The sequence below is a fragment of the Marmota monax genome, unplaced genomic scaffold (genome assembly GCF_021218885.2).
Source record: "Marmota monax isolate L192 unplaced genomic scaffold, Marmota_monax_Labrador192_F-V1.1 WCK01_AAM20220418_F8-fsc00013, whole genome shotgun sequence".
Classification (NCBI taxonomy): domain Eukaryota; kingdom Metazoa; phylum Chordata; class Mammalia; order Rodentia; family Sciuridae; genus Marmota; species Marmota monax.
This window is the reverse complement of record NW_026692202.1, coordinates 1,408,415-1,426,623: the sequence shown is the minus strand read 5'-3', so window position 1 is coordinate 1,426,623 and position 18,209 is coordinate 1,408,415. Positions and strand designations below refer to the sequence as shown.

The 18,209-nt window shown below is 38.0% G+C and overlaps 1 protein-coding gene across 6 annotated transcripts in view; it reads left to right on the top strand.

The window, feature by feature from the left end:
• The window catches only part of Armc2 (armadillo repeat containing 2), a 102,997-nt gene that overhangs the window by 49,602 nt on the left and 35,186 nt on the right, over positions 1–18,209 (top strand). For all 6 annotated transcript variants that reach the window (XM_046430333.2, XM_046430325.2, XM_046430349.2 and 3 more), the window contains 2 exons: positions 4,199–4,301; positions 6,395–6,618. In XM_046430333.2, the coding sequence (XP_046286289.1) occupies positions 4,199–4,301; positions 6,395–6,618 (327 nt within the window). The remainder of the gene's footprint in view (positions 1–4,198; positions 4,302–6,394; positions 6,619–18,209) is intronic.

Below are 18,209 nucleotides of genomic sequence, written 5' to 3'. Positions count from 1 at the left end.
GGTGCTTTATGAACCGTGTGAAAGAGGAAAACAGCTGCGTGTGGTCACAGGAAAGTCCTTCAGTGGTCATCGAAGGCTCCTGTAAAGTGTTAGAAGAAAAGGCCAGACACCAAATAAAAGTCTGTAGAACTCTGTCTAGAACAAAATGCTATCATTGTTTGAGGGGAGTGCTTTGTTGTCACAGCCATAAACAGTTGGAACCAAAAGATAAGCCACAATTATTATAGAATGTTCTAAGAGAGCCGCAAAAACAAATGAATGAAGCTTTGTTAACCTGGTTTCATAAAAGTAAAAGCTTTCTGTTAATGCTGGGTTATTCACATAATGTGAAATTATGAAGGACCCAGGCTGCCAGTGCCTAAGAATTCGCCTTTCCTTTTTCATCTGGTTCCTAGATATCTTGTTCCATACCAGGTCAAAAAAGAAAAGAAATAGGCATTCATGAATCCATTAATGCTTTGGAGAAAATTCATCTTGGTTAATAATGAGTCATTCAAATTGATTACATACAGGACACAATTTAACTCTCTAAGGGCAAAAGGTTAAATGATCTGACAGGCAGAGAACATGTTCTGAACTGGGCATATGATTAGGTAATGACCTCCTGGTGACAGTGGTCACCTTGCTGGTTGAAGGCAAGACTCTGTATTTCAAACTCCAGGGTTGGGTGGCTTTTGCCTCTGTTTAACTACAGAATTACCGGGTGAGAAGGGACCTGTGAAACCATCCAGTCCAACTTCCATCCAGCCCATCTACTTTCTGAATCCCTTATGACATTACAGGCAAGATCCTGTTCTGATTAGACTTAGTGATGGAGTTCTACGTAAATTTTTAAAGGACCACATCAAAAGAAATGTCAAAAGATAAATCAGCAAAGACTAAAGATACATGAAACATGAAGTTTTCACTGCTTCTTTTCTTCCTGCCAATATTTATTCCCTCTACCAGTTTAGTATTATAATTCAGACATTTAAAGTTATTTATAGTTAAAAACACTGAGTAAGCATAATGTTAGTTCTGTTTTCTTGCATTCTTTGGTTCAATGGAGATTTGCCAGACAGCCATTTTAATTTTAACCTTTATATCAAAACAGCTTACAAAAATATGTCAGTCTATATTAAGATAGTTTTAAAGTATACAAATATATACACAGTATGAATGTAGCTCTATTCTGGGGGTAGAATCTATCACCTTAGGCAAACAAAAAAGAAATACCAGTGTGTCAACTGTGATTATATATAGTGGTAGTATGATGATTTTAAACTTCTCTTACTTTTATTTAGTTTGCCAACTTTTGCTTTAAATAGAATAAAATTACTATTTTTTACTTAAAAAGAAAATTACCCTGCCACTAGAACCTATATTGTCAGGAATTCTTCCTAAAACTTGGAATATATGAATAAAATAGCCTTCCCCACTCCTGTGGGCACTGTAGCAGGGGAAATAGCAGAAGCATCAAGTACAAAGAGCACAGCAAGTACTGTGGGGAGAAGACACCCCAAAGCACAGGGAGTAAGGGGCATGGAAAGTGGTGATTGTTATGGGGCAGCCTGTAATTCTTGCATATAATGACATATTTTATTACCTTTTCATGTCTTAAAGTCATAATTTTTCAGTTATCAATAGAGAAGTTATAAGAATTTGCTTTGCATGTAAATTGACCTAAGCTATATACTAGGCCTGGAAATTATGTGTATCTTTCTTTCCTTTCCTTTCTTTCTTTCTTTTTCTTTTTCTTTTTTTTTTTTGGCACTTGGGATTGAACCCAGGGGTGCTTAACCACTGAGCAACTCCCGCAGCCCTTTTTTGTATTTTTTTTTTAGAGACTGGGTCTCACTGAGTTGTTTAGGGCCTCAATAAGTTGCTGAGGCTGGCTTTGAACTCTGGATCCTCCTGCCTTACCCTCCCAGGCCACTGGGATTACAGGCAAGCACCACCACACTGGCTTTATCTTTTCTTTTCTCCTCCCTCTCCCCTTCCCTCTTCTTCTTCTCCTTCCTCTTCTTCCTCTTCTCCTTCTTCTTCTTCCTGTTGTTATTTTGATGAAAACCCTGAAACCAGTTTTTTTTTCCTTGTCACTTTTCGCTAAAAATGTAAGACTCACAGTGGGTAGGGGGTGATTATATTCATTGAACAAATTTTGTTAAGCATGGAATTCATGCTACATACCATACTTAGGAAATAAATCATAGTTTTGTCCATAAGGACACACAATTTAGTAGAAGATAGTCAACTGATTTAAATATATTCCCAAATCTTATATATACTATTTTTCCATTAATATAGAAACATTTTTCTGTTTTCTTAAGTCAGCTTATTTTCTAAGTTTTTAAATAATGTTGTTCTAAACACCTACCTACTCAATAACTCTTCCCCCTGTGCCAGGCATTGAGCCCAGGACTTTACAAAGGCTAGGCAAGCACTTAACCCCTGAGCTATATCCCCAGCTCTAATAGATACTTTTTAAATTTCCCATTTCCTTTTCTGCCTGAGAGCAAGAAGGCTCCATGTGTTGGGGTTTCTAAGGCTTCCTAAATGTTGCCTCTCAGACTTTAAGGCACATGTGAATCCCTTGAGAATGCAGATTCTGACTCAGTAGGGCTGGTGGGACCTGAGAGCCTATCTTCCTAGTGCATGCCCAGGTCCTGTGGTCTGTCCAAGCACACACTCTTCAGCTGAAAAATGGGAATGGCAACACCTCTCATGCAGAATATCTGTGAGGTAACTTATGAAAAGAGCCTAGGGTTGGAGGGGCAGGGACCAGTGACATATGGGCCATGCTCCACTCCCTTTGCTCCTCTGGCCTGAGACTGACAGCATGCTTTTTGCCGTCTCCATCAGCAAACAGTACAGCACCTGGCACACAGAAAGCACTCAGGAGACACTTGGTGGCCAAACAGAACAAATCCTTAACAAATATTTCTGGAAATATTAAAAAAAAAACTAACTGGAACTTATTAATTAACAATATTAAAAATAGCTTTTAATAGTCAAATAATGACCTTTATGTATCCTTTTCACATAGAAATTTTTTTTGATTAGATGACCTCGTTCCTACATTTTTACTTTGTTGCAATGAAAGTACTTGATATTCCCATCTAATAGTGGGTTCTAGATGCTTTTCTTTTTTAAGCATAACATTTGCGGTTACACTGTTTTGCAACTGCCTAATAAGAATAATATTACAGTTCCACAGTTCATTAGACTCTTCCCTAATATTGGACATTTAGGATTTTAATATTAATAATATTAATAATTAATTATATAATATTAATAATCATAACAATCATAATATTATAGAATTATATTATAGAATTATAATATATAATTATAAAGTAATGTATTATATTATATTTATAGTTATAATCTATAAATATTTATAATTCATAATATATGAAAATATAATACAATAATTATAATATTAATAATTATTAATAATATTGATGATTTTAATATTTAATATTTCTTACTACTTCAGATAAATACACAGATGATTTAGACCATTTGATTCAGCAAGTCACCCTATTGTGTGTATGTTTTTAAAAAGGAAGTATATTTTTGTATTGCCTTGTGTTTCATTTAGATATTTTTGTTTTATTTAGAAGATAATTTTCAAACTCATTTATCAGTAATTATCTCAAAGCATTCCAGAAATAGCCTCAAAATTAAATATATATACAATCTAATCAAATACTACTAGTTTTTAAATTTTCTTTTATGCAATTTATGTAGAGGACATATTTTTCCCTTTATTTTTTTCCTTCACTTCCACTATGGATTCTTTTCAAAAATAGTTTAATCTGAAATTTTGGCATTCATCATCCTTTGCTTTTGTGTTTTAAATCAACTTTGCCATTTAATTAAATTTGTTAAATTATATGCCTTTTTCCTATATTCTTTAAAAGTAAGTAATAACTTTAGATATCAATTTGACATTATGAGGTAAGAAAGAAATGCTTGTTATTAAAATGTTCTTACTCAAAAGATCATTTGTATTGTATTTAGTATAACTAAATTAATTAGATACCATAGTTGGCAAATATTTAAACTAAACTTTTTAAAGTTTGATTTCTTCAGAATGTTTATGTTTAAAAATAATCTTGCTAGGCTTTTAATAGAGAAGTTTGTGTTTTTAAGAATATGCCAGATCTTTATTTCTCTCCGCAATAGAAACGGAAGTGTTTTTCTTTCTCTGCAGCTAAAAGTGAGTAGAAAGAATCTACTTAATGTCTGCAAACTTATATTTAAAATTAGCAGGAATGAGAAGAACGATTCGCTGATTCAAAATGACAGCATCCTAGGTGAGTATCATTCAGTGCCACAGTTAAGCAAATGAACAGCACAAATGAACCATCTGGAGAGAAAGGTTATAATTAATGATGGCAAGAATGTTGTGTCTTCCAGTAACATGCAGAAGTCATATAATGTTTACTTTTGCTCCTCCTTCTCTGAGTTTTCCACATTCTGTTTAATGTATCATTTGGAGTCTAGTATGACAGACAAGTTTTTGTTTTTGTTTTATAAATACTTATAGTAATACAATGTGAGTTTACAAAGAAGCATTTGAAAATCCATCTCTGGGACATGGATTCACTATTAGAAAAAACACAATAGTTTTTGGCATAATTAAAAATTTTTAATTTTTTTTCAAAATTGAAAATTTTAGTCTTTTGATCTAGTAGAAATGACTAAAATTAAAAGACATCTGTAAGTATTATAGAAATCTGACACCAAAATATTTCAAATGTGAGCCAGGTGTGATGGTGCACACCTGTAATCCCAGTAATTTGGGAGGCTGAGGTAGGAGGATTGCAAGTTTAAGGCCAGCCTCAACAATTTAATGAGACCCTGTCTCAAAATAAAAAATAAAAAGAGTTGGGGATGTAGCTCAGTGATAGAGTTGCTTCTGGATTCAATCCCCGGTATTGAAGAAAAAATCAAATATGTAGGTGGAGTTTTATTACATTCTGACTACCGAACTAATAATGCCTAATTCTTGACACACCTCTAAATAATTAAGATGTTTAGTTATATAAATGGAAATATTTTATGAATTAATGTTGCTAGTATAGGAGAAGGCAGTAACATGGAAAACACTCTCAGTCCTCTTTTGGTAACACAGGATAAATGATCTTAATATCTTTTGTAGCCCAAGAGGACTGGGACATAACCAGTGCAGAAAGAAATGTCTAGCACTGAATCAGCTAACTGAGAAGTGTCAGCTGAAAACAAATATGACAATGATCACACAGACATTAAGAAATGTAACTATGAGGAGTACTGCAAGTTCATAGCCAGCCTTAGCAATTTAAATATGAGATATGCATAATTACCCTTACTAGAGTTCCTGGATTTCTCATAAAACCCATAGTTGTATGTCATTTGGATGAAGGTTCTTTAATTGTTTTGGGAAAGCGTGGATGTTATATTCAACTTATCCCTTTCTAGTGTGATTGAGTTTAAGCTCCTCTCTTGACTTATTTTCCCTTAATACAGAAAAAAAAAAAAAACCTTCAAGGTTTGTTGATATCTAACTCTTGGTAACGGGGATTAAACCCAGGGGTGCATCCCCAGCTCTTTCTATTTCTTATTTTGAGACAGGGTCTCATTAAGTTGCTGAGGCTGGCCTTGAACTTGCAATCCTCCTGCCTCAGCTTCCCAAGGCACTGGAATTACAGGCGTGCACCACTGTACCCAAAACAGTCAAACTCTTAAAATGCTTTAAGAGTTAATGCTGGGTGTGATGGCACTGGCCTGTAATCCCAGCAATTTCTGAGGCTGAGGCTGGATGATCACAAGTTTGAGACCAGTCTCAGAAATTTATCAAGACCCTGTCTCAAAATTTAAAAGTTTTTTTAAAAGGGTTGGGGATATAGCTCAGTGGTAAAGCCTCCCACCTCCTGTTTCAATCTCTAGTACCCAGTAAATAAATAAAATACTTTGATTATTAGTATTCTATAATAACCTGAAATTTTTGTAACTAAAAATTAAGACTGGTAAATACTAGTAAGAGGTAAGGAGTGGCATTTGATTAAAAGAAATAGCTTTTTTAAAAAAGTCTTTATTTATTTTTTTATGTGGTACTGAGGATCAAACCCAGGGCCTTACATGTGCAAGGCAAGCGCTCTACCAGTGAGCCACTACCCCAGCCCAAAAGAATAGCTTCTTATTTATGTATTAGTAAGTCTACCCTTTTGCCATCATTACTATTACAGAGATCTGTTGTAGCTAAAAGTAAGCTCTTCTTACTTGAGTGACTCTTAACAAGCATTTACATGTACCTTTGGACAAATATAGCTCACAAATTGTATTTGATGTTCACAAACAAGTGCTTTAATGTATTTCTCTCAAGCTGTTATACTCAGACATTTATAATAATTCATCTTTTTGTCAGAATCATTATTAGAGGTACTGAGAAGTGAAGATCTGCAAACTAACAGTGAAGCTTTTTTATACTGTACGGGGACTATTAAATTCATTTCCGGAAATCCAAGATTTCTTAATGAAATGATCAGCAAAGGTGCTGTAGAAATATTGACAAATTTGGTAAAGCAAATAAAGGAGAACACCAAGAAATGTGAGACGTGTTTGCCTAATTCAGGCCACTTGTTAGTCCAGGTAAGTATTTTACTTGAAAAGATTGGATGTATAAAATTAGTTTTGTGCTGCCTAATAGTACTTGCCATTTCACAGAATTGCAGATGAGAAGTTCCTACAGCAGTGGAGGTCCCAGGCCTCAAGGATCAAGGGCAGTAGCCCCTGCTCCACCTCTGCCCTGGGTGATCTTGGTGCCAAATCGCCCTGTTGAGGGTACTCCGTAGCTTTTCACAAGGCAGCTCTCCATCCAGCTGGGGGACATCCATTTCTACTGCCCTGCAAAGAGAGCAGCCCTGGAAGAATGAAAAGCTGCGCTTTTCTGCAAGACAGTTGCTTCTTATAGTCAGAACTGTAACGGCAGTTTAGTGTTTTGAAGATGGGCCTGGCCTAGAAATTGTTTATGATTGTTTATGCTTGGTAGCTAATGTCATAACTCTCATATCCACAATAATAAGCAGAAATTAGTGGTATTCAGTTGTCATGGAGTATGTAGATAACATACAGCCCTGAGACTACAGAAACACAGGTAACAAAGCTGAATACTACGTATTTCTTTTTCTTTTTCCATTTTTTTTATAGTGCTAGGGATTGAACCCAGGGGTACTTTACCACTGAGCTACATCCCAAGCTATTTTTATGTTTTATTTTGAGACAGTCTGGCCAAGTTGCCAAGGTTGGTCTTGAACTCGCGATCCTTCTTCCTCAACCTCCCAAGTTGCGCTGATTACAAATGTGCACTACTGCACCCAGCTAGGTGCATTTAGTATAACCAGAGCAGGAGGAAAAAAATTGTTATGTATTAGTTTTATTACTGTTTTTGTGACAGATTAAATTTCTTTTTTTTTTATTTATTTATTTATTTTTTTTTAGTTTTCGGTGGACACAACATCTTTGTATGTGGTGCTGAGGATCGAACCCGGGCCGCACGCATGCCAGGCGAGCGCGCTACCACTTGAGCCACATCCCCAGCCCCCAGATTAAATTTCATATTTAACTCATTTTCATCAAACCTGCTCTGGCTCTCATATTATTTTTTAGATGAGATTTTACTCTTAATAGCATTTGTGTATCAAATAATAACATCTTTGATATAATAATTCATGTGATTTGACATGTGCTTGTCAATTAACGAGAATTGATTGAGCACTGTGTATGTGCTAAGCTGTTGGAAAAGCATTAAAAATTAGATTTTAGACCCTAATTTCAAGATGCTTAAAATACGTATGACCATTATTAATTTTGAACTTCGGTTTTTCTCCATTTTGAAGATGATTGCAAAAACCTCTTTTGGTCATGAATGTTGCAAAACTCTACTAGTGGATTGTGTTTTGACCAGGAAGACTTAAGAAACATTTTTATGCTGTCAATGTTTTAATCACTTACATTTTTTTCTTACTGAAAATAATTCTGATTGCATAATGTTTATAATCACATTAAAATGTAGGCAAGTATAAGAAAAAGTATAAAAATACGTGAAATATTTACCCTGAGATGCACTAACACACCTCCAATTTGGATTTTAAATATGTGCATATATATAACTTTATATAATTATTGTTTTTTATTGGAGAGTCTGTTATTTTTCATTGTTTTTGTTTTGTTTTATTTCCAATCACCCTCTTCCTCTCCTGTTTCTCATTCTTATCCATTCAGTTTCTAATGTTGTTTACACTGATGTATTTGTTTGCTTTTAATACACACATAGGTTTTAAAAAATGGATTTTTAAAAATTTTTGGTTTTGTGCCAGGGATTGAACCCAGAGCACTTAACCACTGAGCCACATCCCCAAAACTTTTTTATTTTTTATTTTATTTTTTTTTAATTTTACTTTGATGCAGGGTCTTGCTAAGTTGCTGAGGCTGGCCTCGAACTGGGGATCCTCCTGCCCTAGCCTCCTATGTCACTGGGATTACAGGCATGTGCCACCACATCCAGGGCATTCCTCATTCTTCATATAATAATACTTGGTAAAAATCTCTTGCCTCAATTCTATAAACTTATATTATTTTTTATGACTACATAACATTCTGTGATAAGGATATATCTCAAATTGTCCATCATCTCCATATTGAGATGTTATGCCATTTTAAATTTTTATGCAAGTGCTTGTGGAATTCTTGTCTAGTTGAAAAACGTCTTTCCAACCCATTTTATATATGATATCATTTTATATCACATATATGTATGTGTGTGTGTGTGTGTGTGTATCATTGAGTGCTCTTGCAATCAGAAATATATCAAATCAAGAAACAGGGCTCTGGTGTGCCAGTAAGTGTATTCCCTCTGTTCCTCTTTGCTTTTCTTTCCCTTTTCCCTGGATTTGGCATCCCGAGGTGCCAATTAGCTCAGCAGTTCAGCTCCCCCTCTCCTTTCCCTCTAGGGGATACTATAGAACCTTCTTGCTGCCTGCTGCATCCAAACCTTTCCTTTGAACCCAGTAAAGATCTGGCATGGGTGGGGCCTCTGCCTGGACCACAGTCAGCACCCCACAGCCTGTCTAATAGGAGAAAGTGGAGCCTGTTTTTGCTACCACCTGAGAACATGCTTCTGCTGTGATTGCCAAATGACATTTGGGTCTACTGTATCCCAGTGTCTTTACAGATTTGGAGAGGAAGGAAACATTGTTTTAGGCTTTGTCATTTGCAGAATCCCCTACAATGGACATTCCCTTATATTTAGTTAAAACCAAGAAGAGCCCTGGATGTGGTGGCACATGCCTGTAATCCCAGTGACACAGGAGGCTAAGGCAGGAGGATCCCCAGTTCGAGGCCAGCCTCAGCAACTTAGCAAGACCCTGCATCAAAATAAAATTTTAAAAAATTAAAAATAAAAAAGTTTTTGGGGATGTGGCTCAGTGGTTAAGTGCTCTGGGTTCAATCCCTGGCACAAAAACAAATAAATAAGCAACACTGTTTTGTATCAAATGAATGAAAAAATGTAAGTAACATGACTTCACTAGGAAAATGGATAAAACACTCTGCTCCAGTCAATGTGTGACACTGGCTTTTCACCAGCCAGATCATGTGCAGATTCAGCCCTGGGCAGATCTGGCCACCAGTGGAAGTATTTGTTATACCAGCTTTCATGGCTCCAGATCGTGAGACATTTTTAAAAGCAAATATGTTCAATTGGGATATAAATAAATCACCTGAGATTGTAATATTAATCAAATAATGTCTGTAAGCCAGAGAAAATGAGAACATGACAAGAGCTGCCGTGTGACTGCCTGTCCTTTGCAGCTGGCTGCTGGGAGGCCTTGATAGCTTCCCCACTTTCTGGGAACCTTGTGTTTTCAAAGTTTTCATGTCTTAGCATCTGGCACAGGGCTAGAGTCATCCTGTTTCTCTAAAGCCACAGTGTTGGAGCCCACCAAACGGATGGAAAACATCTCCTGCAGCTGAACCCTGACAGTTGTGTGGAATCTGGGAAACTGGAACAAAGGGAAAAGGATGATGAATATGCAGGCAGATGTGTTTGGGGGATGCCAAGGAGGCAAAGCTGTACAGAACAGGGAGTCAGTGGGGTGAGTCACAGGAGGCAAGATTCACAGGGTACAGCCATGGGTCTCAAATGCCAGACTGCAAAATGGCCCTGGGATAGCAGGAACAGATAGAGGTCTGTGCATGGGGAAGGCCAGATGAGATCAGAGTAGCAGAAAGATGAATGTGAATCATAAGCTGTCAGCCAAAGGACATCAAAATGCTGGAAATAATGGTAGAAGAATATGTCCAGGTGACAGATTGGAGGGTTAAGATCTTAAATGCAGGAGCACCAATTAAGAGGTGCTGCTGTAGTTATATTTTAGACTGATTATAACGGATATGAAAGAACCAGTGTCAAAGACTCCTTCAGAGGGAAAAATACTGAAGTGTTGATTCTGAAGGCTTTCTTTGTGCTATTTCTTATGTATATGCGTGTATATGTATACACATGCTTATATGTCACCATGAAGCTGAAACCAAGAGACATTCACTTCACAATTGTTTGTGAATGGCTGCTGTGTGCCAGGCATGCTCTGGTGGCAAGTTCTACTGTGGTCAACAAGATAGCCACCTGAAGGGGACTACTTTTTGAAACCAGATAATAGTATTCCTATGTCTCATTCTTCTGCAAAAACCATGGTACTTCCACATGATCAGTGTGCACCCAGTTCTGTACAGGGGACAGGTAATAACATTTTGAGAATAAGAAATGCCCAGGGGAACTCTGGGGCCTCTATTCGAGCTGCAAGTCAAAGCATTAGTACTCCTTCCCAGCAAAATGGGAGACCCAAGCTTGCATATAAAATCCTAAGAGTAAAGCAGGTTAAACCGTGCATGCTGGCTAATTTCAAAATACTAGAATTTAAGGAGAACTTGCTGAAACTTGAAAGAAGGAAAATATAGGGCAGTTAGCAGACAGGCCCCTAAAGGTCATCAGGAAATTATAACACCCAGGAAGGTGACACAGACAGAAATAGGCGTTTGTCAATGTTGAGCTAGAATGGATTATCAGGAGGTATAGGGTTCTTCTTTGACCTTTAAAGGCCAACAGTGTGGAAGGCCTAATACAAGAGCTGGACTTATCTGCCTCAGGGAGCCTGACCTCCATCCCGCCTCCTTCCTGGGATATCATAAACACAGCCCAGCCCAAGTTCTCCTGGTGTCTCATTTGTCCTCCATTGAGAACAATGTGTTCTTGAGAACAACGTGTTCTTGAGAACAATGTGTTCTTGAGAACAACGTGTTCTTGAGAACAATGTGTGCAAAGTTGCTTTGCTGTAATCAAAAATCCCAACATACTTGCATTTACAGTTAGGCAATTTTGGGTTTACAATGTAACTACTAAAACTAGACTGATGATAGGCGGGTGGCAGTGGGGGCATAATCCCATGGACTCAAGAGCCTGAGGCAGGAGAATCACAAGTTCAAGGCCAGTCTCTGCAATTTAGTAGAGACCCTTTCGCAAAATAAAAAAAATTAAAAGGGGCTGGGGATGTGGCTCAGTGGTTAAGCACCCCTAGGTTCAACCCTGGTACCTAACAAATAATAATAATACCAGACTGACTTGAATTTATATTCCTATTTTTTTAATTCATTAGTATTTCCAGCCCTCCCCCTACCACCATATACCCCTTCACAGATGACTCATTTGATTTGGTGAAATTGCTTTTGTTTTTTTTCTTTGCAGTGCTGGGAATGGAATCCAGGGCCCATGCACAATAGGCAAATGCTCTACCACTAAGCCATACCCTTAGCTCAGCTCATTGGAATGTAATCTGTAGAGAAAGGTGTACTTCTCCTGCTTTGAACATTAGACCTGTTCTGTAGCACCCCAGGTTGCATGGTTTGCTTTGTCTTCCCTCCCCCACCTGTTCTGTGTCTTTGGCCTGTAAGCCTGAGGGCTCCTCCCAAGACTCCCCCAATTCAGATTCTTTCCCTCCCTCACCTGCTACCCCATGGTATCATGTCCTTCCTTTTTCTAAGGGGAATCTCCAGAACTCCATTGTTGTCTGACTCCTTTTTAACTTTTATTTTGAACTAAGTATAAATTCACAAGAAGCTCTAAAACAGCACAGTGAGGTCCTATGTACCCATCACCCGCTTCTCCCAATGGCAACATCTTACATAACTTCAGTATGTTGTAATCAGGAAATTGGGATGAATATAATACAGTTAACAAGAGTACTGTGTCTAGCTTATTTTTCTTAGCATATTGTTGCTGAAATTAGGTGAAATTTTTCTTTTGGCTATAGCCTATAATAATTAAGTTAATATAATACTTTCATATGCATATATCATTTTTATGTAAATTTTTTATTTATATATGACAACAGAATGCATTACAATTATTACACATATAGAGCACAATTTTTCATATCTCTGGTCATATACATAGTAAATTCACACCAATTTGTGTCTTTATACATGTACTTTGGATAGTAATGATCCTCACATTTCACCATCATTTCTAACCCCATGCCCCCTCCCTACCCCTCCAACCCCTCTGTTCTACCTAGAATTCGTCTTTTCCTCCCACATGTGCATATATCTTAACAAACTGTAACAAATGCTTAGAAACTGTTGGTACCCATGGTTTCATGTGTAGAGCAGCATCTCATCATTGGTTTCTTTTATCTCAGCCAGAACTGTACTAATCATATGTGAGACAATATGAAACTTCTTGGGTTACCACATAGGCTCTGATTTGGGCATATATGTGGTCTCAGTTAGGCACAAATCCAAAAAATGAATGTGCTTTTATTAATAGAGGGAGATGGTTTAGCTGAGGTTGGAAAATGGTGTGGCTTTGGTTTTAAATCATTTGACACTGTTTGTGGTCTCTGGCGGCTGTATTTATTCTTTCACATCATCAGTGGGAAGTGAACCATTTTGCAGTTGGCAGCTGAGATAAAGCTCCAGGGATTTGGGTTATGGATATTCCAGATCATTGAGAAATAAAATAAATGTGTTTCGAGACAAATGCCAGATAGAGCAGGGGAGGCAGTGGACAAGGAGAAGCCCAGGCCACCAGCCTACCTGGAAAGGGGTAGAATTTCTGAGCCCCAGTTTCCTCATCTCGAAAATAGGGCACGTTACGGCTCAGGGGATTGTTTTAAGGAGCAAATGAAGTGAAGCTCATGAGATAGGCCAGGAAGTAGCTGCTCAGATCCTTTGCATAAATATCATTTGATATATAAAACTGAATCTTGATCCTAAATTAGGTTGAGGAAGCATGGTAACTTCCAGACAATGAATGGTACAATTTCCAAGTGTTTTATGTCCCAAAGATTTCTTTGAAAACTTTTTTTAAAATGGGGAAACTTCTGATGCACCTAAAATGAGAGTTTCATGGTGGGTTCTTGGAGAAGGAGCTGATCACCTTCTGGGGGGGAATCCAGTGAGTTCCCAGGGGACTGAGGACTCTGGGGGAGGACAAGAAAGAGAGAGGGCCATCCCCCTCTGGAAATGGGCAGTCTGTGGAAACTCAGGTCTACTAGCAGCCTTCTCCACCTTACACCCTCCCCCACTGCAGCAGAGAATATAGGAGTGTTATGACCTAGTCAGGGTCTCCATAGTTTAAGACAAAGTTTACTGGTATTTGCTAAGGTTATTCAAGGCCCTGGGTTAGATCCCCAGCTAATAGTTGAAAACATATTTTGAAGTTGGTAAGTACTGACAATTAACTTGGAAAAATAGAAGCTAAATCTTTTGGGTTCAATTTTACTGTATTGAAATGCTGGGATTTTTTGTTTGTTTGTTTGGTACCAGGGATTGAATCTAGGGGTGCTTAACCACCGAGCTAGGTCCCCAGCCCTTTTTATTTTTTATTTTGAGATAAGATCTCACTAAGATTCTTAGGGCCTCACTAAGTTGCTAAAGCTGACCTTGAACTTGTGATCCTCCTGTCTCAGCCTCCCAGGTAGCTGGGATTACAGACATGCACCATCAGGTCCAGTCTTCTCTTTTTTCTTCTTCCCACTGGTTGCCTTCCAATTCCATATGTCTGTCCCACACTGTTGCAGATTACAAGATGGGACAAATAAGAATGAAAGCTTATATTTTGTAATTTGCTATTTTCATACTTTCTTAGTGAAATGACAGTTAAGGTTGACAGTTGCTCCAGTAAGTCATTAAAAAGTTAAACAAGTATCTATGTATACATGTAACTTGGGCTTTTTTTAAAAAAAGAAAGGATTTTGAGATGATTTTAAAAAATATGTACAGAGCTAGGGTTGTGGCTCAGCAGTAGAGCGCTCGCCTCGAACATGCAAGACCATGGGTTCGATCCTCAGCACCACATAAAAAAACAAATAAGTGAAATAAAGGTATTGTGTCCAACTACAACTAAAAAATAAAATATTAAAAAATATATTCATAACCCACTTGAATCAACGTGTGAAATATGATATATCAAGAAATTTGTAATGGTTTGAACAACCAACAATAAAAAATTAAAAAAAAAAAAAAAAAAATATATATATATATATATATATATATATGTACAATTGTTGGTGGAACTGCAAACTAGTACAGCACTCTGGAGAGCAGTGTGGAGAGTTCTCAAAAAAACTAGGAATGAAACCACCACATGGTCCAGATATCCCATTCCTTGGTATTTTCCCAAAAGATCAAAAATTAGAATACTGTAACAATATAGCCACCTCAATGTTTATAGCAGCACAATTCACAATAGCTAGATTATGGAATCAATCAATGCCAATAGATGAATGGATTAAGAAATTGTGATGTGTCTTATCACATCTTATATATACATATATATCACAATTTTAATACATATGTATATATACATAATATATGCCATAATTTTATCTTTTAGAGCTGAGTAGATATCTATATATATGATGTATGATGTGTATATAATGTATATATTATGTATCTATGTATATGTGCACATATATTACATACGTACATACATGTACATTACATATTTATATATAAAAATATATACATGGAGAGAGAGAGAGAGATCCACTTCTCTGTAAAAAAAGAATGAAATCATGGCATTTGCCAGTAAGTGGTTGGAAATGGAGAATATCGTGCTAAGTGCAAAAAGCTAGACTCAGAAACTCAAAGGTTGAACATTTCTCTCATATGCAGAAGCTAGAGTAAAATAAAGGAAAGGGGGAGGGAAGGATAGGATAACATAAAGGGAAGATCAGTATTGTAGAAAAGGGGATCAAGAAGCAGAGTGGTAGGATGGATAAGAGTTCTTAAAAATCATTTTATGTGCATATATAAGTATACAATAAGGAAGTTCACCTTTATGCATAGGTAGAAAGAACCAATCAAATATAAAATGAAAGGAAGTCTAATAGTGGAAGGAGAATGAGAGAGGGGAGGAGGAAAGGGGAAAAGAGGGGACGGGAAAAGGGGGATCATGGACTGAAATCGATTTCTATGCAGGTGTGAGTTTATCGGGATGAACTCAGCCACTATGTACATCTATAAAGCTCTAATTTTAAAAAAGATTATGTACAATAAAAAAGATAAATATATATCAAAGTACAATTTGAAACAACATAAATTAGGATAGAAACTCGCCTTCACCATACCATGCTATTTAGCTAGACTCTCTTCCCACCCACCCTTCTCTGGGTCTGAACAATCAACACACCATCCCCCCAGCTGGTATTGAGAGTAGCGGCTCACAGAGATTGAGGCAGTTCTCACAGTGGGGACCTGCATAGCTGCATCTGCCTGGTGGCCTCTTCCAGGACCTTCTACCTCAGGGATTTTAGCTCTGTGTCACCCAGGCCTTTGATAATCCTCTGCATTTTCTTGCCAGAGGCTTCTTAAAGGGAAAAACCTCCCGACCCCTCTCCTTTCCAGCTTCCCTCTCTGTTCCTCTCCTCCTTCCCCTTCTCCTTCTATGTTTCATCCAGCCAGGCAGCACCTGAACAGAAAGAGCTTTTCATGGGCACATTTTATTGTCCTGAGTAGAAAGAGGAATTAGAGATGGTTTATACACTGGAGGAATTCACCACGGGAGAGGGGTGCAGGGGCAAGTGATTATGACTCTGTGGTGAGGCTCTAGAGGCATGAAGAGGCATTGACAGAACCACTGGACAGTCTTCATGGAGGACAAGTGAGCCTGAGCTGGGTCCTGGAAAATGAGCAGGAGATTGCCCGTGGGGGGAGCAGGGAAGGGTTAGTCCAGGAGGGCGTTCCAAGTGGAAGAAGGGGTCTATTCAAAGGTGTGGAATCATGATGTTTTATGGGGCAGAGTCTGAAAAAATGGCTGTGTGATGAGGAAAAGAGGTGCAGGAAGTGAGCTCCAAGGACATCTCAGAGGAGTGGACTATGCTTTATAAAGTGAATATGGATGTTGCCCACTAGACCCTGGACATCTTCCCAAAAGGGAAGGTTGGGTTTTGAGAAGTCCCCTCAGGCATCAGTGAACGCTGTGGGAAGATGAACCAGATGGGAAGAGACTGTGGAAGGACCTGGTTCAGGGGACTGTGGAGTGTGGGTAAGAGATGAAGCCATGGTGACCTGGTGAGGGGGAGAAGAGGTAGAACAGGTGACCAGTCATGTGTGGAAAGGGAAAGGAGCAGGGGAGTTTCAGAGCCTATTTGATTGAGATGAAGAGGGAATAAATCCACAGGGAACCACTCCCCTCCACAAAATCCATTTTCTTTCATCCAATATTTTTTAATTACTCTGCTCCTTTAAAATCATCTTACGGTCAGTCTGCTTAATTCATGGTTTTCTCATATCCTAACCTTGCTATTGGTACCCAGCCTTTCCTTTGTAGATAGATGTTCATGACAGGCATTAGTCTCCAACCTGGGGGCATAGTGATGGGAAGAGAAACAAGTTATATGCCCCCACGAAAGCCTCTAATCCATAGGAGTAGACAGACAGGAAGACATAACATTAAATAGAGTTTGCCAGGGAGTTTATGGTATGAGATAAAGTTTGAGGGGTTGGTAAGAACCACATCATGTATGTCCTTATAGACCATGGGCAGGGCACTAAACCTTATCCTAGGAGCAACGGCGAAAAGCCAGCAGGGCCTATGGTGACTAAAGCAACAAGACAGGATTATGGGACTTTTGAGATTTTAGCAGCTAAGTTGATGGTGGTGTTGTAGATTGAGATATTATAAGGTAGTGTGTGGTACAAGTTTCACACATATATTTTCTACTAGTCCCATATGGACAAATTTGGAAATATTCAGTGCATCAATTATGTGTTGTGCACATAACATGATTGATATGTGTAGCAAATGGGTAGGGATTTAAACCAAGATGATATATGACATATTGATCTGAGCCATTTATAAAAGGCAGTACATTGGGGCCCAAGAACCTTGAGCTGTCTTAACTTTTTCTAATGAGGTGAGAAGGATTGAGAGGGGGAAAAAAATTTAGGTTGAAACAAGAAAATAAAAGTCCCTAGGAAAACTGTGATTCCTTCTGCTAACAACATCCCTTGCCAGAGGTTAGATGAGGGGGGCAAGAAGATGACTGTGGATCCGAATGCCCATCTTCTAAGCCCTGGGAACCAGGGAAAAGAAACTTCATGTGCATATGAGTGGAACGGGTTCCCCATGGTGTCTGCATGTACCAGTTCAGGTCTGGATTCACTTGGGCATCTGTGTTCTTTGGTCTCTGTTGAGGAAAGTGTGAGTCATTCTTTGGATTGAGATAAACCAGTAGTGCCCAAGGGCCTGGGCTGTCTCAGAACAGGTAGAGTCTAGTCAGATGATGGGAATTTTCCATTTTATGGCAGCAATGGCCTGGGATTCCTAGAACAGTTTATTAGTCTTCACAAAAGACCTAATCCTTAGCTTAGAAGACTGTATTGTAGATTCCTGGTCAGATCAAATACTTGTATAGTTTAGTTCCCTGACAATGTTTGTGATCCTGTACCTTTCAAGGAAGAATTGACTAAGTCATGTATAATTGAATCACTACATTGAGATATTTTTAAATTGTTCTCAAGATAGTTATATTTTAACTTACAAAATCTTTTTGTTATGATATAAGGATGCTTTATATTTACCTAATGCTTTCTAGTATATGAATACATTGTCACATCTTTTCTATTTGCTACATACAACCACTCTGAAAGTGAGCAGAATAGTAATCCTGTTTTTATAGATA